General features: G+C 35.2%; 1 protein-coding gene across 8 annotated transcripts in view; it reads right to left on the bottom strand.

The window, feature by feature from the left end:
* Positions 1-24,288, bottom strand: part of arhgef12b (Rho guanine nucleotide exchange factor (GEF) 12b) — a 135,121-nt gene extending 110,833 nt beyond the window's left edge. For all 8 annotated transcript variants that reach the window (XM_073951518.1, XM_073951517.1, XM_073951514.1 and 5 more), the window contains exon 1: positions 22,908-24,288. In XM_073951518.1, coding sequence (XP_073807619.1) covers positions 22,908-22,939 — 32 coding nt within the window. In that variant the 5' untranslated portion in view covers positions 22,940-24,288. The remainder of the gene's footprint in view (positions 1-22,907) is intronic.
* Between the last annotated feature and the right edge of the window lie 646 nt (positions 24,289-24,934).

Genomic DNA, 24,934 nt, shown 5'->3' on the forward strand with positions numbered 1-24,934 from the left:
TTTCGCTTATAATGTCTGATTGCTCATCGTCATAATTGAAAATAAGGACGCATGACAGCTGAGCTCTGCCATGTAAAAGCAAACCTCTCCAAGAGCAAAGAGCAACACTGTAACAATTTTAATCCCTCTTTCAGAAGAAAACAATCAATCTATTGGGTGAGAAAGCAACCTAACACTTACTAGATAACTAATGGAAATAGGTGTAACAAAAAATGTAGCTGCAAATGCTACATGTACTTCTATTGCATTACACTACTAATTTTAGCTTGTGCACTTTGAATCACTTTTGTTCGCTTTTTGCATATGAGCAGGTTTCATTCCTTATAAGACAGTTGTATACAATAGTCAACATCTGAAGTGGATCATCCTAAGACAAGAATGGGGGTTGATCAATAGGTTTAGGACAACTTTGATGAATGGTTTTTGATACTACAGTGTGAACACAGCATACAAAGAAGCACCTAACTAGTTTTTATAACACGATCTCACGACCTCACAAAATGTAGTCATTACATTCAGTTTCAAATCACTACAAAAAAAAAAAAATCTTTCAACAACCAATAAAACAACTGCTGCTCAAGAGAATGAAAACCTAAGTATGGATGGAGCAAAGAGGGAGCAAGAGATCCGAGCGCAGGAGGAAATAATGCTTTCAAGACCAGATAAGCACTGCAGCAGGAATGAGACTGCGAACAGCGAGAGCTACACTGAATACCAAAATCTCTCAGTTCACGTCTAGGCTATGAAGTAGTTTCCAGGCAACTCTTAGGTCTGTCAGTAGCTTATGCCTCCTCTAGTTGATGGATTTCAGTAGCGCAGGCATGTCCCCAGTGCAGTAACACCGGGGGAGGTTGGCTTGTGCACTTTGTTGAGAGAACAAAAACAAAAGGCTGGGCTCAGCAGTTGCTTTTGTCACCAGTTACTTAGAGAGAGAGTACATTGAAATTTTAACTGCGCCCTACAGCTGGGGCCTATTCAGGTATAGCAACACTACTGTGTCTCACTCTCTCTCTGCTGTTTGCAATGTGAAGATGACAATACTATCTAAATCCTAAACCTATTTCCATACTCTTATCTATATCCATCTGAAAATACAGTCGTTTCTAATTCATTTTCTGGAGCCTAAAGTAATCGGATTCCAGCCATTGAATTGAATCAAATCTTGAAAACTGGTTGATCAAGATAAAAATTCTGAATTCAAACCAATCTTGGGTTTGATCTGGATTAGATTCTCGGTTTATGTCATCTAAAATCTGATGAAAAGCTTGAATCTTGAAATGAAATTGAAAAAGGTGACATTTGTACTGTATTTGTACTATATTTAATGTAAAAAAACACCTTTGTGACCCCACATTGAACATGTACAACCAGTTGTTTTTCTAATAGCTAGAACATTCATTCATTCATTTTTCTTTAGCTTAGGTCCTTTATTTATCAGAGGTCACCCCAGCGGAATCAAATGCCAACTTATCCAGAATATCTTTTACGCAGCTGATGCCGTTCCCGCCGCAACCCAGTACTGGAAAACACTCATACACTCTCACATTCACACACATACACTATGGACAGTTTAGCTGATTTAATTCATCTGTACCGCATATCTTTGGACTGTGGGGGAAACCGAAGCAACCGGAGGAAAACCACTTGAATATGGGGAGAACATGCAAACTCCACATAGAAATGCCATCTGTCCCAGCCGGGGCTTGAACAAGTGACCCTCTTGCTGTAAGGCCACAATGCTAACCACTGAGCATAGCTAGAACATAAAACTGTTGAAGTATGATCACATTTAGAGTATTATAAATCCGAAAATTTAAGTGTTAATCCGGAATGTGTGACAAACCAATTAATACTTTGAAAATCCGACACAAAATGAAGAAGAATCACCCGATCCTGCATAGCAAAATATAGGATTTTCAAATCCAGACCATTCTGATCCACATTAAACTTACTGAACTACTAGCCCCTGGAAGCCCACTATCTGCAGAATTTTCCACCTGAACCAACTAATTAGAGTCTTCAGAATCATTGGAGGCAAGTTTGATAAAGCCATGGGTTGCGTTTGAAACGTCCTACTACTCAGCAGGCACTGCATTTGAATTTAAACATACTACTCAGCCAGATCTAAAGACAATTCTGCAACAAGTAGGACAACTACATGTGTAGTATTTTTGAAGCAGGGTTAGAACTAATCTTTATAAAACTGTGGCAACTTTCTTTGAAATGCCTAACTTTATACCTTACCTTGAAATTTGAAAATGTTGTTCCAGAAGCAGCTAAGAACCAAAGTAGTACAAAAAGTAATTTAAGTCACCTTATAATTGCAGTAAGATAGAGGAAACAAATTTTCCATAAAGCAGTACACTGGCATTTTTATCTGCATTCACACAGTGACAACAAGCTGCTTAAACCAAAAGTAGATATTCTCAATGAAATTTCCCTGTTCATTTTTGTCACTCTGATATCCAGGCAGATGTCGAGCCAACTTTGAATCCCTGAGTCATGCAGTCATCTGGGAGAGTCATATAGTGACGGAGCAGGCAGACGTGCAATGCTATGGTTCTGTGGCTGGGTTTGGTAATGGTCTGTTGGAGCAGGAAGCAGACGGGCACGGATGTTGTTCAAAATCTGTGGCAGGGTGGAGTGGACAAACCCTTCTTATCTCCCTCTCAGAAGCAGATGTTGCCAGCTGTGTGGAGCAGAGATAGTGATCGGGGTGTGCCTCCTGTTGAGACTCGCTCCAGTGGACTGGAGAGCAGAGAGGTTGAGGGAAAAGCAGAATCTACAATAGGATTACTGCTTTACAGGCCAATCTACAGGTAGCAAAGATACTCTGAGCAAACAAATAATAAGATTTCTCCCTCTATGAAACTTCAAACTTAAGTCTAACCTGCTTCCTAAAATGTTCACCATAAATCTACGGTTGACTCAAAAAAATTGAAGTTAAAAATGGCAATCTTAATTATTTCTTTAAATGCGTGAATTCCTTTAAATGTTCCAGTGGTTTTGAAGTGTCATGTTGTCAACTCGAGAATTCGATACCAATCAGTACTAAAATTTTAAAAATGTCCATTGAACATTTAAGCGCTGTGGAGCACGTTATTAAACACTACTGATTTGCGAATGTGTTCACATGCTCAACAGAAATGACTGTATTTGGCTGTGAAGGTAATTGATTCACTGAACTCAGGTGTAACTACAGATACAGGGACATTGGAGCATTTCAGTCAAGTTGATCAGCTGGTTTGTCTATAAGCTGACATACGAACGATCCGCTGGTAAATCACAGCTTTAAAACGTGGCTTTAAAACACTCCAGTGTTCCTGCAGCTGTGGTTACACATAGTAAACTGGGATGAGTTTGGTGAACTGATGACCTTCATGGCCAATTACAGTCATTTTTGTTGAGCATGTAAACACAATGCCAAGAGCCCTCAAATGTTTGCAGGTAATGGATGTTTTTAAAATTTCACTATCTATTGATACCGAACTCCAGTATCATAACAACCCTATATTTCACAAAGGTAAGTTGACTAAAATATGCTCTTCACCACTAGCTTAAGTCCGTTAAAATGCTTTGCGTTTTCAGGCAATTACCTGTATGACATACAATGCTTTTGTAAAACCTGCTGTCAACGTGATCAGGTGAACCTAAAACTAACAACATCAACACCTCAAGCATGAACAAAAGAAGACATTTTTCTACATGTGAAACCAGTTTTTCTGTCTGTGGAATAAATAACTATTTTGTAGTGTCTCCAAATAACATGAACTCATAACTGTGACAGACTGCTTGAAGCAACTTGGGGGCCTTTACTAAAGGCAGTTTTAACCGCCTGTTTAATGGTGTGGACAGGGTTACTGTGACAGCACGTCATGATTTTGCCAAGTACAATCTGATGAAGAATTAACATCTATGCTGATCCTGGAACATCATTTTTGTTCGTAAACGTAATCCATACCTATTCCCTACCCCAAACAGCTTACAGAAGTTGATTTTCATCATAGATGCCCTTTAACTTGTGTTCCGAAGATAAACAGATGAGATCTCAAGGGACTAAAACGACATGAGGGCGAGTAATCAATAACATAATTTTTTTGGGGGTAAACCTAACCCTTTAACTCAACTCCTTTAGAAGTAGTTGACGAATTTTTATAATGTTCTTCAAACAATGTAAAAATGTCTCTTAGGAAGCCCCTAAAACTCTTTTGGAACCTAAAATTGTTGTTCTGTTGCATTACTTCCATGAAACCACATCTTTAGACATGTAAAAACTCTAATGTCACATTTTAAAAGGGGAAAACGTCAATTACAGTATACTTGAGTTAACAAAGAATTGTTTTATGAGCAAGTAAATCAACAGGGCTTCTTGTTGACAGATCCTCACCCTGTTAAGTAACCACAAAGCTAAGGTTTTGACCTCAACTATTTAATTACAGCTAAAACGGCATAATGCAGTCAGTCAGTGTCATGAGTCATTTTGGCAGCATAGTGGCATTCTGAGGCTCTAAAGTCTTCTGGCTTTGTCTGCACTTGGGTCTCATACAGCATGGATGACCTTTGCCAATCCGTAAATCCTCTAGCTCTAAGGCTGATGTTTCTGACAAGAAAAGTGGCAATTCAAAGCTCATTTCTGGTAAGCTACATATTTTTTTTTCAATTCTTATATTCCTGAACGCATCCTGTCACAGTAGACAGCGAGGCATCAGATTTAGTCACACACACAAGACTAGTCTATGAAAAGACTGACGTAACTGACCTTTCACAAGTCTGGCACGCTGAGGGAATACCACTATTGTGAAAAAGTTAAAACATGACATGTAAAGAAGATCAAAGTTTCATCACTGAACAGTTATTTTTCTGAAATAAATAAAAGAATAATACATAAATGCTGAATGTTGTGCTCTTGCAGTGATTTAAACCCCCCAACTTAAAATTCTAGATTGATAGTAAACATAGACAAGCACCTCATCCCGATGACTGTAGATTGCCTGCAGGTTGATCAGCCGTATAGTTGACACTAAGCATGTTCAATGGCTGGATAAGAGGATGTCAATTTCTTTCCTAACTATTAGTCTGGCACAGGAGGATGGGAAAGCGACAGCAACATTACTTGCAGTTTCCAAGGTGACGCAGCTGGGAGAGTCAAAAGGCCTGTCACGTGTGTGTAGCACGAGGACTGTATGCTGTTCTGGCCCCAATAACTCCAGCCTCCAAAAGCAGACTGGCTCCCACAGCCACTTCCTACTTTTTCAACACGGGTCTTTAACCCTGTCCCTGTCTCTCTTGTTCACTCTCTCTTCCCAGCCGCACTTCCTGTGGGAACTGTAGGCAGCAAAGCCATTTAGGAGATTAACATCCTACAGTGCTTTTAATTCAAACAGACCCACTAGTTAAGTTATTAAACTTGCATCAATTACACTGTGATAACCGCAAACACATACTGTCAACTAGTAGTAGTATTATAGGGCTGGATGATTTGGCCTAAAATCTAAATCTCAATTAATTGAACATTTTAACTTAATAAGGATTAATGAACAATTATTTTCTTTATTTATTTATTTTTGCTGACAATTTTTGTACAGTAACTATAAATTTTTATTTTGGTCCAAGCTGCTCTTGTTGCTCTGTTGTCTCAGTGTTTACATTGTCTATCCTCGACATGTTGACTTCACACGCTGTAGGTAGCGTAATCGAAAAAAAAAAATCAACCTGGAAAAATTAAATCGATTATAGGTTCTGAATGACAATTTCTATTATGTTTTGATTAATCCCCCAGCCATACAATACTAGTAGTATAGTATATTAGTATGGTAATTTGTAAGAGCTGCCGCAGAATTGTTGCCACAGAACGAGGAAATACAACAACCAGCACCTAAAAAAGCAACAGCGACAGCTATATGAGGAGTGGCTAAAAAGTCAACTAAAAGTATTGCTAGTGACACTCAATCTAGTAGCAAGCAACAGCAGAGTGCATTTTTGTTTGCCGCTGTTACACCACATGAAAAAACATCACGAAGGCACCAGGAGATAACTAATGCCAATAACTCACTGCTGTTTGCTCTTGAGAAAAATTGTGTTTATTTCTGAATATTTATAAACAAATTTGATTAGAAGTTGGAGTTGGTTTATATCTTTTCAGTTCCTTTACAAAATATTAGAAGCTTGACTACAAAATGAAATCACAAATCAAATCCAAATCGCAATATCTGTTAAGCAAAATCGCAATTAGATATTATCCTCAAATCACACAGCCCTGGATGTTAAATGTCAAGAAGAAATCAAAGCAAACAGTTCGGAACATTTGTGAATTGTTATTATTATACCATAGTACAATGAATGTTCATCTGTCACTTTGTAAACAATCCATAGCTTCATTTCCATCCACCTATTTTTATGCGCATTTTCAGATATGCACAAAAAAAAAAGTCAAAAGAAACTCCAAGAAGCACATAAATTTTGAAAATGTGCATAAAAGAATTTCATTCAACATTCAGTTCATGTCTGCATCGTCTTCTGAGGTGCAAATCATTTATTAAATAAGGAAAAGATTCACGCTGCTTCTCGTACCACAGCAAACTCAATTTTTGCTGCCGATATTTGGCACCAGTTTATCGGGAAGTGACTATTTTGTTTTCTTTGACTCGTTGGATGGAAACGCTGCTTTATTCACACATACCTTTTGAGACATTGCAGTTTTGACCATAATGTTAATTCACATTTTTGGATGGTAACATAGCTCATGAGAGTTGTAGCTTTAACAAAAAAGACAGAGTAAGTTTATTTGATTAACCATTTCTATACCTGAATATGGTTAGTCTCCCGAGAAAAGCACTGTTTATATCGTTTGTGCCTTTGTTTTGTTGTATTTATCCATGGTTTCCGCTACATTCATTCCTCCATAGTGGGGCGTCACATCAAAATTCATCCTGCCACGGCTTCATTACAGCATCTCATTTAAAACATTCAGTCGTGTTTTTTAAAAGCAGTTTATAACTGCACCATAACATATTAAAAGGTAAGTGAATTATAACAGAGCAAACTTTGCTGTAATCGTAGTAGTGCTGTGCGCTATTTTTTTTAACCCTTAAAGGTTATGTGCAGACTGACTGACAGGTGCGTGATGCATGAGACTAGCAAACACGACGTAGCTTTCAGTTATGATGAACAGTTTCCATAATTATACTTTATAGATAAAGGTCTAGCGCTCTGCATATTATGGGCCCTATCGTACACCCGGCGCAATGTGGTGCAGGGCGTGACGCAACTGTTGTTTGCTAGTTTTAGCTTGGTGCAAGAGTCGTTTTGCGCCACGCTGTTTAAATAGCAAATGCATCTGCGCTCATATGGGGGCCTATAGGCGTTCTGGTCTAAAAAGGTAGGCGTGTTGAGGCGCATTGCTGGCGCGTTGCTATTTTGGGAAACTATAACAGATTTTTCAATAGACCGGATATCCCTTGCACGTGTAACATGTTTACAAAATTCACTTACCTCTATGCTGCTACTTTGCACTTTTGCCATACTGCACCTAATTGCACTACAATAAATACCTCAACTTGGTCATATTCTGGAACAATAGGATATATGGTAATTGTTCACACTTTTTTTATTGTCTATTTATTCAATTTATCTTGTACTATATTAGTTAAATGTTTAGTTTATGTCTAGTGTGTGTCATATTTTTGTTTTTAGATTGCACATTGGAGTATGGGAGAAACGCAACTTCAGTCTGCTGTGTAATGTACTGTTGCATGGTTTGATTGACAATAAAGTTGACTTGACTTGACAAAGCCGGTCTATTGTTCAGCGCAGAGCGCCTTGCTTACACACTGCTTAATACACACAAGATGTAGAGCAATAAGCAAATACCTTTACATATGAAAAATAATTTAAATATTAAGGATATATATATATATATATATATATATATATATATATATATATATATATATATATATATATATATATATATAAGGCAATAAATAATTACAAAACATTATTTTCTAGCCTACATAAATATAAAAACCATACTTTCATGCCTTCTTCTCGGGGGGTTTTTTCAGTTTATTTGTGACAATTTGCTTTTGTATAATGTTATCGTTATTAGCAGCATTATTTATTATATCCATATTTATATTTGTTTTATTAAAAACAAGCTTAGATGTCAGATGTCAAACCTGTCAGGTTTTAGAGCATATGGGGCACAGCATGTGTATTTGGATGCATGTGTTTTTGACCTTCGTTATTATTGTTCATTTATTTGTTTGCTGGAAATTAGAACTGAATTTAGAAATAGTTTTGAAACAAATCTTTGCGCTTAACAAACAAAATATATTAATTATAGGCTAATTGATGTCTGGGCGTACAAGCTTTCCCTATCCACGAGAGCGAAAGTGAAAGTAGATAATGATGAAGCCTTATTCTCTCGATCTGTGTAAAAATGGCCTGCCGGTTATCTATGCTTTGTTTGTTTCATTTTACGCTGATGCGCTCCTTTACAAAATCACCCCAACCATCTAAAACAATGAAATCTTTTCAAATAGAGTTATTCAATACATCAGGTGAAATTGTTTTTACATAATATATCACAATATAATTTCCAACATTATGCAGCACTAACATCCTGTTGTATGGTGAATGCAGATACAAATTAAAACTCAGTTTTTAACAGTTTATTACAACGTTTACTTAAATACTTAAGTATTTAAAATGCTTTCTGAACCATTTCTTGCTAACTTGATTCAAATATGACCTATAAACAATAAGCATTTGTGAGTGAACTCTTCTATTCCAATCTCTGGCTTCCTGCTGTGTGAACCATGATTAGTACAGGTTTCAATCTGCTCAGCAAGCTGAGGCATGTTAGACACACTAAGAGGAGGGTATTTAATTAAATGGGCCAAAATTACCCTGTGGGGCTGCTCATACATTACTCATCCTTTCTCATGTCATTTGTATTTACTGTAGGTGAAATGCAGGTCTATCTTTATGTCGTCATACGCAGTTCTGTTGCTTATTACTTATTTAGGAGCTTTCGAAAGATTTATAAATCATAGTACTGATATAGCACAGAATATCTGGCTATTTGGTACCTGCTGATTGCAGCATTGATTCATGCTTTGGTGGTACACTGAACATTGTAATCAATCAGATATCACACGCTTGAAATTGCGACCATTTTGGTCACATTTGTGCCTGAAATTTTATCTATGCAACCTCAAATTATATTTGGGAGCATTTGTGCGAGTGCACAAAATTGTTGTGTGTGACCAGTTTTTACTGCAAAATGTTCACCACATGCCGGATTCGGGAGACACGCAGAATGCATCTTTGCACTTGAAACGCGAAACGCAGCGCTCATGAATGGTTTGAAACAGTTTTCATGTCAACTTGCTGCAGTAAACAAAGCCAAGTTCGTAATGCTTGCCCCTTTGCGCTCTTCATATTGGCCCACTGCTCCAGAACTAAATTGGTTAAAATCAGCTGTCTGTCAATCACTAAGTCAATGCATTCTGGTTTGGGATGACCGGGAGAGCTTCTACTGTGCAAATGTAAAGCGCTGAAGATGAGAATGAAGACAACACTGACAGATTTTGTTTTAGAAACCATGGCATCAAAACTTACAAATAATGACACATCTTACTAGTGATCATGTGCTGAATGTTAATCCACCATCTACACTTTTCGAAGAGTGGATAAAAGACTTCCATTGGCTTCAAGTCCGCTATGAAAAGTCTGTGGGATGGAATTATCAGGTAACTATTTGTCACATCTAGCATGAGAGCTTCCATTTAATCCTTCATATAATCGCCAGATGCTGTCCGCCATGCAAGTGGCAGCTATATGTAAAACTGAACACCACACCATCGAAAACAGGCTTGCACTGAGAAAACTAATATCGCTACTCATGAAAAGACCGCTATTGCTATTAACATGACATATGCATATAATAAGGTACAGTATATGTCAAAAGCATCAGTGCAATATCAGACACCATCTGTGAGAACAGCACAGTTATATTGTTAACAGATTCATTCATGTCAAGCAGTGCGTGCAGGGCCGGTGAGCGGTCCATGTTTCTTTTGGTCAGTCAGTTATCTTATAAAATGTATTTTCTTGTGATAACGGGATTTCGTTGAGACATATTTTCCTATATATATATATATATATATATATATATATATATATATATATATATATATATATATATATATATATRTATATATATATATATATATATATATATATATATATATATATATATATACTCAATTTTGATTGATGCGCCTACATTTTTAAAGGTAGGAGCACTGGTGCCAAGCAAAAAGGTTAATTTCGAGTCATATGTGAAAGAACCAAAATGTTTCAGAGTTATTATAACCAACTGCTGTTGAGCAATAGCAAGAGTCTGTGTGTACGTCACAGCTGTCTGAAAACTGCATCCTGAATGTCATTCCATTTATATTGAACAAAACCAGAAATATCCTTAAAATTCACCATTATCAAAAAAGATATATATATATATATATATATATATATATATATATATATATATATATATATATATATATATATATATATATATACATATATATATATATATATATATATATATATATATATATACATATATATATATATATATATACATATATATATATATATATATACATATATATATATATACATATATATATATATATATATACATATATATATATATATACATATATATATATATATACATATATATATATATATATATATATATATATATATATATATATATATATATATATATACATATATATATATATATATATATATATATATATATACATATATATATATATATATATACATATATATATACATATACATATATATATATATATATATACATATATATATACATATATATATATATATATATACATATATATATATATATATATATATATATATATATATATATATATATATATATATATATATATATATATATATATATATATATATATATCACTATATATATTGATATAGAATTAACCAAAGTACTGACTACTGCATTTTAGTACCATGACAACATTTTTGACATGGACAGCATAATAGTAGGGCTGGGTGATATGACCGTTTTAATAAAATTCCAGATTTTTGTTACCAAAAAAAAGCAAAAAAAAAAAAAAATTGTTAAAGGACCTTTTTAAAGATGATTTATAGTCTTTTTTTTTTTTTTTTTTTTTCAATGAGTGTTGATATTTACAGTGATGAATGTCTTTTTAATTTCACACAGTGCAACATTTATCTGAGTTTTTCCCTGCTCTCTGCCTTGTTTGTATGTTACTATGGCAAATGCAGGGGAACTACCAAAACCCAAAGAGGAGCATCACGTGTTCGAGTGAAAAACGATTTTCATTCAATTAGATTAATGTAAACTTCTCATTCTGAGTTAATCAAAACAATCAATTTATCGTCCAGCCCTATAAAATGGCTTAAAATGTTTATGGTCACATTAAAATATTTGCATTGGGATTTTTTCCGAACCAGTTTTAACAAAACCCCCACCCTTAAAGACAATTCTAAAGATTTTATTGGTCATTTGCAGTGCTAACTCTCTATTATGTGATTGAGCAGACCAATGAAATCAGCTGCAGTTTCGTAGTAATATTGTTTGGGATCCATTTTTTTGTAACAATAAGAAGATGAAGTGTACCATAGTTGTCTGTTCTGGCAAATGATAATTGTGATAGAAACTGATACAAACAGTCTACTGCAATAAAGCTTTAAAGAATGTTAATGTTTTTATTAAAACTATAAATGCCCAGTTTATATCATTATTTGCTATCAAAACTGCAAATAAAAGCTTGAAAAGAAATTTAAGAATCTAGAGGAGTTGAAACAGAAACTAACACAAGCTTATGATTCATGTCTGTCTTGGAGCACAAAAAAGTGAGAAAGATGATCTCATGCCACTTAAAAAGATCACCATTACGCCATTATTCAGCACATCTGTTTTTCAAGAATTTCTCAATCTCTCACAGGAAAAGGCAAACACGCTCACACAGTTTTCTGCACAGCCAATGAGAGCGGAATATAAATTGCTGACTAGGGCTTCTGACCATCAGCTGACCAAACAGAGTAAAGCCTGCCTTCCACCAACAAAACCAGCCTAGCTGGGAAAATCCATCCTCAATATATCAGCTACACTCAATGCCATTGCAAATCCATAAAAATAGAAGAAACAAAATCCCATTTAAGATGAACTAGATATACATGCACCCTCTGTAATCTGCCAGATTAAACTGATTGGTTGCAAGCTGTCACATGAACACGAGTCTAAAAAAATGATTTGTCAGACACTGGGTACCAGCAAGATTAGTGTCAATGTGACTTTATATGCACCTGTATGTTCCTGATGATATCTTACCCACAAATCCTGTCTCATGTGCTGAGATGTGATCTTTCAAAATCTTGTTGAGCATGACCCTCTTCAACTGTTTTCCCAATATTTTGGTGACAACTTAAGCTTTACTATCTGATAAAGATCACATCAGACAGTCAAGAGAAAAATACAGGGTCAAATTCAGGTTGTGAGGATTATAGTACTTTAAATCTTAAATAAGAGCATCATGCGAAAAGACTTCATTTCTTGATTTCATGATTGGCTTTAGTTCCAAACAAAATCTGAAGAATTGATTTAAATTTAAAATGTTTGTGTGCTTTAAATTGAACTATTATAATAATAATTAGATGTTGTTTTTATGCACAAACCTTTTTAAAAAAAATTGTGAGTGCAATGCAAAAAGCAATAAGTTATTTTTCTTAATACTCCCTCTGAGTTAATGTTGTTAAGCTGAATGCAGCTGCATAAAATGTGCTGTAGCTAAAACCTCTAACAAGCTCTCTCACAACAGCTTTAAATATTGTACATTGTCAGCTTAAAAATAATCAGTGCAAGATCATGCGTGCGAACGCACTTATACATTCACACCAAAGAAAGGTGCTTAGAGCCAAGAATTTGAGAACAAGTATTTCAACTCGTCATTTGACTTGTTCCCCTGTTGCACCATATATTAAGGCATGAATATGTTTTGCAAAACAAAAATTATTTGTGATATTCTCTATACAACGAAATGAGCGTGGAAAGTGCTATTTACAGTCATTGAAGGTTGACATTTTTAACTTAATGTAACAGTTTTTTGGTTTGTTATGAGTGTTATAACTGAAGAACACTTCTATACATGATACAGCCTATTCGGAACAACAAAATCTACATCAGCTCTGCGTGAATAAAATAGTTTTAAAACATAACATTACCTGCCTAAAAGAAATACTTCAGCCATGGTGTCATCCTTCCTCCAGCGTGCAAAAGTAACTCCAACATTGATTCAGTATTTTAAAAAGTTTTGATTCAGCATTTGTTTTTACCTCTGTCACCTCATGTGCACGTGAAAACGCATATGGCGGATCTGTTTGAACTGCTGCGCAGATGTACAAATCAACATATGTTGACACAGTTTGGGCTAATTATCAGAATTATAATTTTCGCAATTTTCGGCCCAACAATATTTAATTGGACAAATGTTTTTTTTAGTCTTATGCCTTACCCAGAATATAAAAACACATACAAATACATTTAATGTAGATTATTTGCTTTAATCATTACTATTGGAATGTGAAGAGACAATTTATTATTTAAAAAGCTAAACTTCCTGCTTGGTATTGTTTTTCATATAATGTTACAAAAATCTATTTGTTAAAATATTTCAATTGTATTAAAGCAGTAGTTAAACAAATCAGTACTTTATTTTATTACATTTATTAAACAAAAAGTCATAGCAACTAAATTTGCTTTAAAAAAATTTTGAAAACCCATTTAAAACATTTTATATGATCCTCTTCTGAATTCATGAAGAATGACTAGGCTATGTCATAAATAAAATAACAAAGTGGCTCCATTCCTTCCCATGATGCACTGCTGGTGGCCAGCAGCTCTGTCAGGAAGAGCCTGTGGTCTGGCCCAGTTGACAGACATTGTTTATTAGTGATGTCACCACTTCCCGAGAGGGCCTCGGGGGTTAAAAAAAAAAAAAAAAAAAAGACCACAGATCAGCGAAATGCTGTGACAAAGAACAAGCTGTACGACAGAGCCTTCAGCAAATGTTCAGTGTTCAGCTTGTTGCCATAAGCTGCATGAATCCAAATAATACAAACACAAATGCATTTTATTGATATAATGTATGTTTGGTTGGTGTTAGTATAAGTGCAGCTGGCGATAACATTTTAGCTACGATTATAGCCCCAAGAGGCTTTGAGGACTCAAGCCCATGTTGGCATTGTTTTGTACTCATTAATTAGTTGACATTACAGTGCATATGACAGCATTATGCATACATAGAGAGTGACAAAAAACCCAAAGGCAAGCCAGTTTCTTTTCCTTTTTTAAATATGTGGCTGTTATACAAGCCTGGAACAACACTAGGGCAAAGACATGGTGGTAATTATAAATTTGAGGAGAACTACTTCTTGGAAATATTGCCATAAGTAAAATCCACTGATTCATTTTCCTTCGACTTAGTCCCTTATTTATAAGGGGTCGCCATAGTGAAACAAACCGCCAACTATTCCAGCATATGTTTTACACAGCAGATGCCCTTCCAGCTGCAACCCAGTACAGGGAAACACCCATACACTCTCTCATTCACACGCACACTTATACACTATGGCCAATTTTGTTAATTCAATTCACCTACTATAGCACGTCTTTGGACTGTGTGGGAAACCTGAAGGATACCCACACGAACATGGGAGTCTGTCTTTGTTTGAAACTCCACACAGAAATACTAACTGGCCCGGCCGGGACTTGAACCAGTGACCTTCTTGCTGTGAGGCGACCATGTTATCCACCTAGCCACCGTGCCGTCTGCAAGTAAAATTTTGACTCTAAAACAGAAAATGGTATCTGTAAGGAAAGCCTGTATCTAAGATCTAAACAAAGAAGCCGTAAACATCTGAATTTCACAAGCAATAAAATTGCTGCTCCCATCAAACAAGCATATCATACTAAGCTTCGTGCTATGCTTGCCCAATTTCACACACCATTGGTTGTGGCCAAAACCTTTTAAAAAATGCTGTCTTCTTCATAGGAAGTACATGGAAGACATCAATGTAGGACTGGGCGATATTGCAACAACAAAAAAATCCCTATATCATGTTTCATATCATTCTGTATCGATAATTATTGAATATATTTTAAGAATCCATTTAGGAATATTAGGATTATTTTACCATTTTACTTTCATTTACCAACATTACTAAAGCCAATACATTTACTATTCAAAAACAAAAATATTTAAACAAAATATCTGATCTCTTTAAAATAAAATAAACAGTGTTAAAGAGACTCTAAAACTTGATAAAATGTTACAAAGTGTGAGTAATGGTAAATGCTGAACAGTCAAATCAAACGTTATGGTCTGAATAATAATTATACAGTAAACAAAACAAATTATGATAATCAAATCTGAGCTTTCAAGTATAGGGACCAATTATTATTATTCAAATACATACTGCAACATTACAAATTTTGAATTTAAATGAATACATTATCCTTTATCCTTTAAAAAAATCTCACCGATTAGGTGTAAGTGGCTGGGATGCACGAAAAAAAAATATATATATCCTTATTTATGTACAATCCACTCACTGCTGCTAGTCACGAGCGTTGTTATTCTGACCTGAAGTGACAAGCGCAAGCGCATGGTTTCTTTCACCATTTTCAGTGTGCTAAACTAGGTGACCATAAAATTTTATAGAATGACAAATGGACAAACCATTGCAGCTCATAAATACAAATTTATGGATTAAAGTAAAAAGCACTGCAATGTTTGTCGAAGGTAATTAGTCTGCCATATACTGAAATGTGTATATTCCATACAAAGTGTGAAGCAGATTGATTAATTCTACTTGCATGAACCGCGGTGCGCTCGCCGCATTCAGAAAAGTTCATATGTTTTCAACTAAGTCTGAAAAAATGTGTGCCTGTCACATGTACGCTGCTTGCAAAACATGTAAGCGTCGCTTTCATATGTGTGTCTGCAAGTCGCAAACTTCATTGGAAGTGACAAACTTACACCCTAAGCTTGTTGGCATTGCTTCCAAGGCGCGTGCTAATCAGCCACATTTTAAATAAACTATAGAGCTTCATACCGAAAGTTCATACCAAACCTTTTTTTAGCAATATTAAAATAAGGCTGTGCCGATAAACAATATTATATCAAATCGCAATAAAATTTATGTCAATAACATGGATAAGCTCTGAACTTTTTTTTTTACTCTATATTGATCTAAGAGCCAAACACACAGCAGAAATGTTCAACAATGGGAATCTAGAAGTCTTTTGATATTAAAGATGCACCAAATTTTCGCCCACCAAATATTATCGCCTACTGAAAATAGGTTATTTTATTTAATAAATTTTTGTGGCATCAGTTATTGAAATAATTAATCGAGATTGCATTTTTGCAATATCGTCCAGCCCTAATTGTCAGGGGTGTTTGATCAATAAATACTAATACCGATTTTATCACCCAACCCCACATCAATGCACAAAGAACATGCAAGTAAAGACAAATCAATATTCTTCATAAATTCTTACATTATTTTATAATGTAATCTAGATAATTCTGGGAGATTATTAAATTTGATTTAGTTTTTTTGCTTTTTTAAAACAAATCTGCCACCGGTGAAGTCATCAATGACGTAGGTTTAAGTATCAGTGGCAGCATTACTATAAAATCCAACTTGGGATTTCTTCTCAAGGGCTAGGCGATATGGGAAAAATATCATCTTCCAGTATTTTTAGGAGGAATGACGGTATACGATATATATCCGGTATTTTCCCATAAATGGTTACTTGGGAGTTAAAGTCGTTATTAAAACATCATTAAACATTTTTAAGCAAAATATAGTTCAAACACAGGGGTTTCCCTTCCTGTTTACAAATAAACAGCGGCACAGAAAAATAACAGCTGCATAAACTGTTGCACAACATTTCAAATTATAAACAAAATCTTTGATAAATAAATACAGTACAGTGTTTTTTCCTGCTTAACACTACACACAGCACTACTGTGCTGTTGTGCAAATAACAAAGTAAACAGAACCATATTAATCATTGCTACATTGTCAGAACAAAAAAGGAACACACTTAAATAGTATCGCAAGATGTATTGTAGAATAGAAAAGAACCACATTGAATGTAAATATGAAACAGTGTTTTACGTCACAATAGCAGTGTTGTTATAAATAATCCTGTATACCAGAGTTGTGTGATTTACAAACAACAATTAAATCAGCTGTATGTGTTTTTTAGTTCCACATTTACATATATGTATTGTGCACAATTATTAACCAGTGCACATACTGAAGATATCTAAAGATAAGTCTTTCACTCCATGTAAAAATATCCTACACTTTCTCTTTTGTTGTGTTTTGACTAAACTTGTTTTTACTAAATATTAAATACGGAGATGAAAACGAATAGACAATAGATATGAGAAGTAACTAAATTGTTTCAGAGTAGTGTGATGAAATGCTGGTTAAGCATTGTAAAGTCATTATAACAGACCTGAACGCAGAGTTAAATGTGTTATAATGTAAATGTAAAGAAGAAATCGTTGTGTAATAAATGCTGAACTGATAATCAGTGAATATGAGGTGGTTTCACTTTCGAAAAATTCATCCCATTTTGGCATTTTTAATTTTTTCGCATTCAGGTGCTGCTTGTCAATTTGACACGGCTTCTATGTTCGTTCTTGCTGTCAATTGCGGAAGAAATGATCGATAAAAGGTTTCTGATAAACCGCTGTGACAGTTGCAGACACTGTGTGACAGGTGAGCACGTGAAGGGAGTCAGATTTGTCCGGGGAGTCAGATAGATTTCTCACCACACCGGCACTGCATGTTCCTCCATGTCGTGTCAGTGATGGGTCGTTCTTGAATGATTCATTCACATGCCCACATTTGTGCAAGTGTAGCTCGCGTGGTACTTTGGAGTGGTCTGTTTCGCGCAAATGCGCACATGTGGCCTTAAACCATATCGGTAAAAACGATATTGAATAATACGCGTTTTGGAATCATATCGATATATCCTCAGAACCCGATATACCGCCCAGCCCTACTTCTCACATCTGTACTGTATTTAAAAACATAAAAAGCTTATGTGAAGCCTGGAGATTAAAGTGGTGAAATACAGAAGCACAAGGCTTCTGACTCACTTGCTACAGCCAGACAGACAGTTATTCAGACAAACAATGAGAGGTGAGTGAAGCTTTGCTTTAGTAAGACATCTACAGAAAACAGCCTGGAGAAACTTTAATTCAATAGAGGCCGGGTGAACAATTCTTCTCAAATATGCCAACTTGCCACGGAACTTACTGCCAAAACACCACCACCATGACCAGGCGTATAGAAGAGGAAACCAGTTTACCAGTAAATAAAGATCTCTTATACACCATCATAATGTCAGCCCATCAAGTTGGTTTAGTCAATGTATTTATTATGGCGAGAATACATGAGCTATGAATGAATATAGAATGACATTCAGCATCACATGATATGAAATGGTGCTGAAGTCACAACAATTTCCAAACTATGCCATCCAAACCCTCTTTTGGAACAGCGATGTACAAAATGTCAAACATAATAGGCATGAACTGTGCTTTTTAAACTGAGGGGAGTTTTGCCTCATACCTGGGTCTCATGGGCGGCTTTCAGGACCAGTGTATTTCATACATTCTAGACTCAGTTCAATTTCTTTGTTGTTGTTGTTTTGCGCCATTATTTAACATCCCAAAAAACATGTCTGAACACAGTTTGCACCTGAGTTGTTGGTACCATGCACCATATTATATCATAATCATATCACATCAGGTTGAACTCTATGTCATGTACAATACATGAAGTAAATCAATGAAAACTCCAGGAGGTTTGTCCAGCCCACTTGCAGCACAAGTCCAACTCCAACCTCTGTTTATACTCTTCTCAGTAAACCTGCCACATAATATTATCTGTTGATATGCATTCTTAAACAATCTACACATTTACATGAACAAGACAGCATTGTTTACTGGTGCTCATGCAGACGGTATAGTCTGTATGTCTGCTGGCCAAAAAATTCATTCATTCATTTTTCTTCGGTTCAGTCTCTATTTCAGAAGTCACCCCAGCAGAATGAATCACCAACTATTCCAGCATATGTTTTACACAGTGGATGCCCCACCAGCCGCAACCCAGTACTGGAAAAAACCCATACACACAAATACACACACACTTATACACTACGGCCAATTTAGTTTATTCAATTCACTTATACCGCATGTCTTTGGACTGTGGAGGAAACCAGAGCAACCAGAGCAATAAAATATTGCTGATATATCTATATAGATGTCCATAAATATAATATTGCCACAGAAAATATTGGAATGGTTTATCAATATTTTGGCCCACCCCTAATTAAGATCAGACTGTTTCCAATGTTGATGTTGCCAATTTCCACTATTAAATGTGTCATCTTCATGGATCACATACTGTAAATCAAATCCATGTTTATTAGATCCATGTCACATAGCGTGATTGTAGATGGTTTAGATTTGAGTGCGACATATAAAAATTTCACAAAAAAAATACAAATTGGCAACTTAATGACAAACAAATATGACCCATCTGATGATAGATGGTGAAGTTTACCTGAAAAAAGGTGGCCTGTTCTCAAAGAGACAGTTTTCCCAAAACAGAAAATCAACTAACCACTTCTTTACTCTGAAGTGGTTCCAAACCTTTATGAGTTTATTTTCTGTTGGACAACATTGGTAACTGTTGACTTCCATAGTATATTTTTCATATAATTTCCTATAATAAATGTTGATGTTACCAACATTCTTTGAAATTTCTCTTTTAACTGAACTGTTTTTTTTTTTGTGAAATATCCATTTAACTCTTAAAGAAACAACCTGGCTTGCCTATTTACTTACTGTTTAACTTAACATCATCATAATGCCCTGTTCAGGCCCTGACGCATGAACCGAGAGTTTTGTGCAAAACAAGTAGCGTTATTGCTGATCATGCAGACACTTTCTGCGTTCACCATAAGACAAAGTAGCTCCAACTTGCACTAAATACTAAGCTTATGGTAGTTTTGTTGAATGAAATAAGCAAAAAATGTAAATGAAATATGACAACGAGATGCTGCGGTGCCAGAAACTTGTATTATTGTCGGCTAAGTGAACGCGTCGTTCATAATGGAGATTCATTCACAAACAAATCTCTCCCTCCGTCAGAATGAGAAGTGAAAGCAGGAGAGGAGGTTGTAGGACACGGATTAAAGCAAATTTAACAGGGAGGGTGGATAGTACATTTCCATGCACACAAACACTCGTTCTATGTCAGGAATGCCCGTGCGGTCACTTATCCATCAATATAGAAAAGTGATGGAAACTTATAATTTTAGTAATTTAAAAAAATATTTGCATAATTACCACCAGGAAAACTTCTGATCATAGATATATGCATATCTATTGTGTATTTCTCTGGCTCTGGATGGCCACAGTCCTACACTGCACCTTGGTCACGCATTCATTTCAATGGAGCACTACCCTGTACGAACATGGCGTCTCTGTTGACGCATTCCTGCAAATAACCAACAACAGAGTAGGCGACATCTAACTTAAATATCTATGGGACAGACACACTGACCACATATTTAAAGTGCATCCTGTCACAGGCATGCACTCACAGGTGTGTGTAATCACCACACATCTGTCAGTCCTCCAGCTTCTGAATGACTAATGCATCGCCAAAACAACAAACAAACCATACACTGTCATGCAAAATGACTGGTTACAGAGTGTTTGTTTGTTAAGAAACATAACTTTGACACTTTACATTCAAAGACAGTGAAGTAAGTTTATGTTGCAAGGTCAAAAGGTCACCTATCAGTCGTCTCATCAACTTGACATTTGCGAGAAACAGGTTTGACTGCACGCCTAACACATACAAGACTTGACTGACAAAACTGCATCATCAGAATTGTGAAAAAGTTGAACTGACATTACGCTGATCCAAAACATATTCTTTTTTTATTTTGGGATTTGAATGGAGATGCTCAGAACCATTCAACAGGTGACTAAAGATGTCTTTCTGTACACAATTAAGACAATGTTTTGTGCTTGCTTTAATAATTCAGTGTGAGACACTATAGTCACTAAGTATACAGTACTTAGCATAATAGAGTACCCCCCCCCCCCATTTTGAAAATGAATATTTTTATCCATTTCTCATTGAACAAAGGCACTGTATTTTGGTGCATTTAAACAAAACAGATTTTTAAACAGATATATTTATTAAAATAATATTTTAGTCACCAAACACATTTACAAATTGAAAGATAATACAATTAAATTCAAGCTAAATATTGCCAAAATAAATTACAACCTACAAAATTTCAGCTAAATTTTTCAATTTTTCAATTTTTTTTTTTTTTTTTGCTTCTCTTGATTTTTTCTTTTTTTTAGAATTTGTATTTAATATTTTTTCTATAACGTATAAATTTGGGTGTATTAGTTTTTGGATTGTTATCAGAAGTTATTTTGTGATATGCTCCAGATTTGGCTTCAAAACTGACTAATCTAATGCATGCTCACAAAAATAATACTGTATAGCTTCCTATTAAGATACTTAAAACTTAAAAGATAGATTTATAAGGAGTGTACTTATATGCTGAGCACTGTATATGGTTTTACTGTAAAATACCAATCTGCCACTAAAGAGCAATACAATTATGTAAAGCCACTTTAATGCCACTTTAGAAGTGTTTCTGTGCTACCGGTGTTGTAAATTAGACTTATTTAAAATTAATCTTATGCTGTATGGGTGTCAACTAGTTTCATATAATTGTATTTGAGCGATTTCAGCATTATGGATGTGATATTTTCAGTAAAAACTCAAAACATAGTCACATAGAAAGTATACGTTAACATTATATTAAAGCAACTGTTTATACTTTCCAAAACAACTACCCACTAAGTGGGATCATAAAATATCAGTCAGTAAACATTTTTTATATTTTAAATGAGGAAAATAAACATGTGTCATGGATGTGACAAAGAAGTATGCAAGTTTACTGTATACAACATGCTTTGTAGAAATTCTGTGAATTAAACTGCACAACCCAAAAGAAACAATGCTAATCAAAAGGATAAGAGTTGCTCACTATTATAGAACAAAATTGTTGATTTTGTTTTTTGCATTTATGAGGGAAAAGCTTCATTATGGATGTGACACTTTTCTGTTATGGATGTGACAGATGTGAAATTGGTACTTGTGTGACTTTGGTAAATCAAATATAATAGTTTGAGAACACTGACAGAGACATTTTGACCATTTACTGTAAAATACTTGCTTACAGGAAACTGTAGAAATGGTTTCTCTATTTTGGTGAAAACCAAATTTTTTTTCATGGCATGGTTGTTATTTGCATGAAATTGCTCCTGTACATGGTACTCCAGTGTATATCAATGAAAACCATGGTAACCAAAATGATTTCTCAAAAACATTAGTGTAACAACTCCAACCCTCTGTACTACACGTTTACATGATCACGTGATAATACCATAATATTTTGATATATCTAATGATACAAATGACAACTCTTTTCGTATGTAAATGTTTATCTTGTGTGTTCAAATAGTTATAAAATGACTGCTATGTTCAATGTGTTTTTGTCAGTAAATTATTTGTATATCTATCTGATTCAGCTCAACTACATGATGTTTGGATATGCATAAGCACTGTCATACACAAGCCACTGTCATAATCATAAACAATGCGAATATTTTATCATCATTTACCTCTCAGCAAGCGTGGACTGTGTGCCGCTCATTGGGCTTTCCTTTCTTGATTTTCTTCAGCTCTTATCCAATTAGCATTTTACCATGGTAAAACACCTTTGTATTTGAAAGAAAAATAATAAACAACGGAATGGATTTTGACAGTTCCGTCTTGATGTGTATGGGAATGTTTCCTCTTGAATGAAAAATAAAAGCTTATGGTTTATATTCCCACGTTTTTTTCTGAGTTGGTTTTAGTAGTCTGGGTCATTTGACCGTACACAACACAAGAGTTAGCGAAAGAAAATCGATGCGAAACGCAAACACAGATGATCAATGGAGAACAACTCTTTCTGCCTGTTTGAGGCGCTTCATCATTTTCCCAGCCAGAATGCCACCACACAGACCGACAGGCTTCCCTCGCCTCTGTCTGGATACAGTCGCCTCTTTTCAATCCCAAACCAGCGCTGTAAATCAAGCCAGAAAAACACTATTTCGCTAATTTGTTGCTTTAGGAATAAACGAGACCGCCCGGCTGCATTTCGCTTCAGTCCAAAAGCTCTACGCTCATTTTAGTCCCAAATGCTACTTCGTACGTCTCGACGGCTTTCTATCATTTCCCTCACCGAAATACGTCCAACTCGGCATTCCTCAACTGAACCTAATCCCATACGCGGAATATTTTGTATTGCAAAAAACGTCAGTTTGCAACAAAATGATGAACTGTTAAGTATGTGAACTAAAATACATCCTTTTTAGGCCTCTAACACGCTGAATGGACTTTTTTCCTCCAGAAGAACGTATCCTGACCACTCCAATGTGAGGAAATCTGGGGAAAATTCGTACAAAGGTTGGATTAAAGCATCCAAAGTGTTGAACATATCATTGTGATTTCTGTCCACAGCCTAGTCCAACTCCCAGAATTCCCACATTTTCCGCTATAACACCGGGAGAAAACTTTACAGATAGTTGGCTGTTTGAGCTAGGAGCAGCGGTGTAGTTCCCAATTTCAGGAATTCTACTTAAAACAGCGTCGTATCAACGGGGCAATGAAATACAATCCAAAGTTGACGGATGTACCACACATATTTTCCTCTCGCGCACAGACTCTCTCTCTTTCTTGTAATAATTTGTTTGGAAACTTTGCTCTAGTCGGGTCCTTCCCTTCTTGTCTCCATGTTTTCCGAATTTCAGTAGTTTTTAGCCGTTCTTTTTCCACCAAAATGTGCTCACCAAGGATTCCGTCTCTATACAAACGCAGATAAAGAAAGCACACACATATGTGTTGTCATAAGTGTCAGTTTCGCGCTGTGCGAAGATTAAAAATGATTAAGAAAAAAAAATCACAAAAATCCAGATAATTCCTGACTTTCGGTAAAATCACATCCCGGATTCCTACGCCGCGGCGCTTCACCACATTTTGGCGTATCCTTCCGCAAACAGCAATATCACCTCCCTATGTTGTAGACTAGCCCACTAGTTGTCAGTGACCACATTAAGGACATTATTCACTCATTTTAATAAGTCATTTTAAATTCAGGATCTACAAAAAGTGAAAAAAAACAGTATTCATTCTTTTGATGTATTCTGACCAAACTCAGTAGTTAAAATAATAAATATGAATTAAGAATTGTAAATTGATTTAAAACGCATATTTTAATATGTATGACACAGAATCTTTTTAGGATCAGATCAAACAAACATAAATTAAAAAAATAAAACAGTTTTGGAAGATACTAATAAAGACCTGTGATTTATTGAAAGAAGGAGCATATTTAAATCTTTTGCACCACCTAGCGGTTCATTAGTGGTTTAAAAGTTTCTTGTTCAAATATTTGCAATCCAGTGAATGGAAATTGTATTTCTTATTGGTTGAGATCCCAATATTTATGTGTAACCCCTGTAATTCAAATCATGTGTGAACATTTATTGGCGTATTTTGTTTGTTTGTTGGTTTGTTTTCCTGATGCAACAAATAAAATGAGCTACAATAAAACAATTTATGTAAATAAACAAATAAATGAAATAAATAAAACTAAATAAAACAT

Source organism: Danio rerio, chromosome 5 (assembly GCF_049306965.1).
Source record: "Danio rerio strain Tuebingen ecotype United States chromosome 5, GRCz12tu, whole genome shotgun sequence".
Taxonomy (NCBI): Eukaryota; Metazoa; Chordata; class Actinopteri; order Cypriniformes; family Danionidae; genus Danio; species Danio rerio.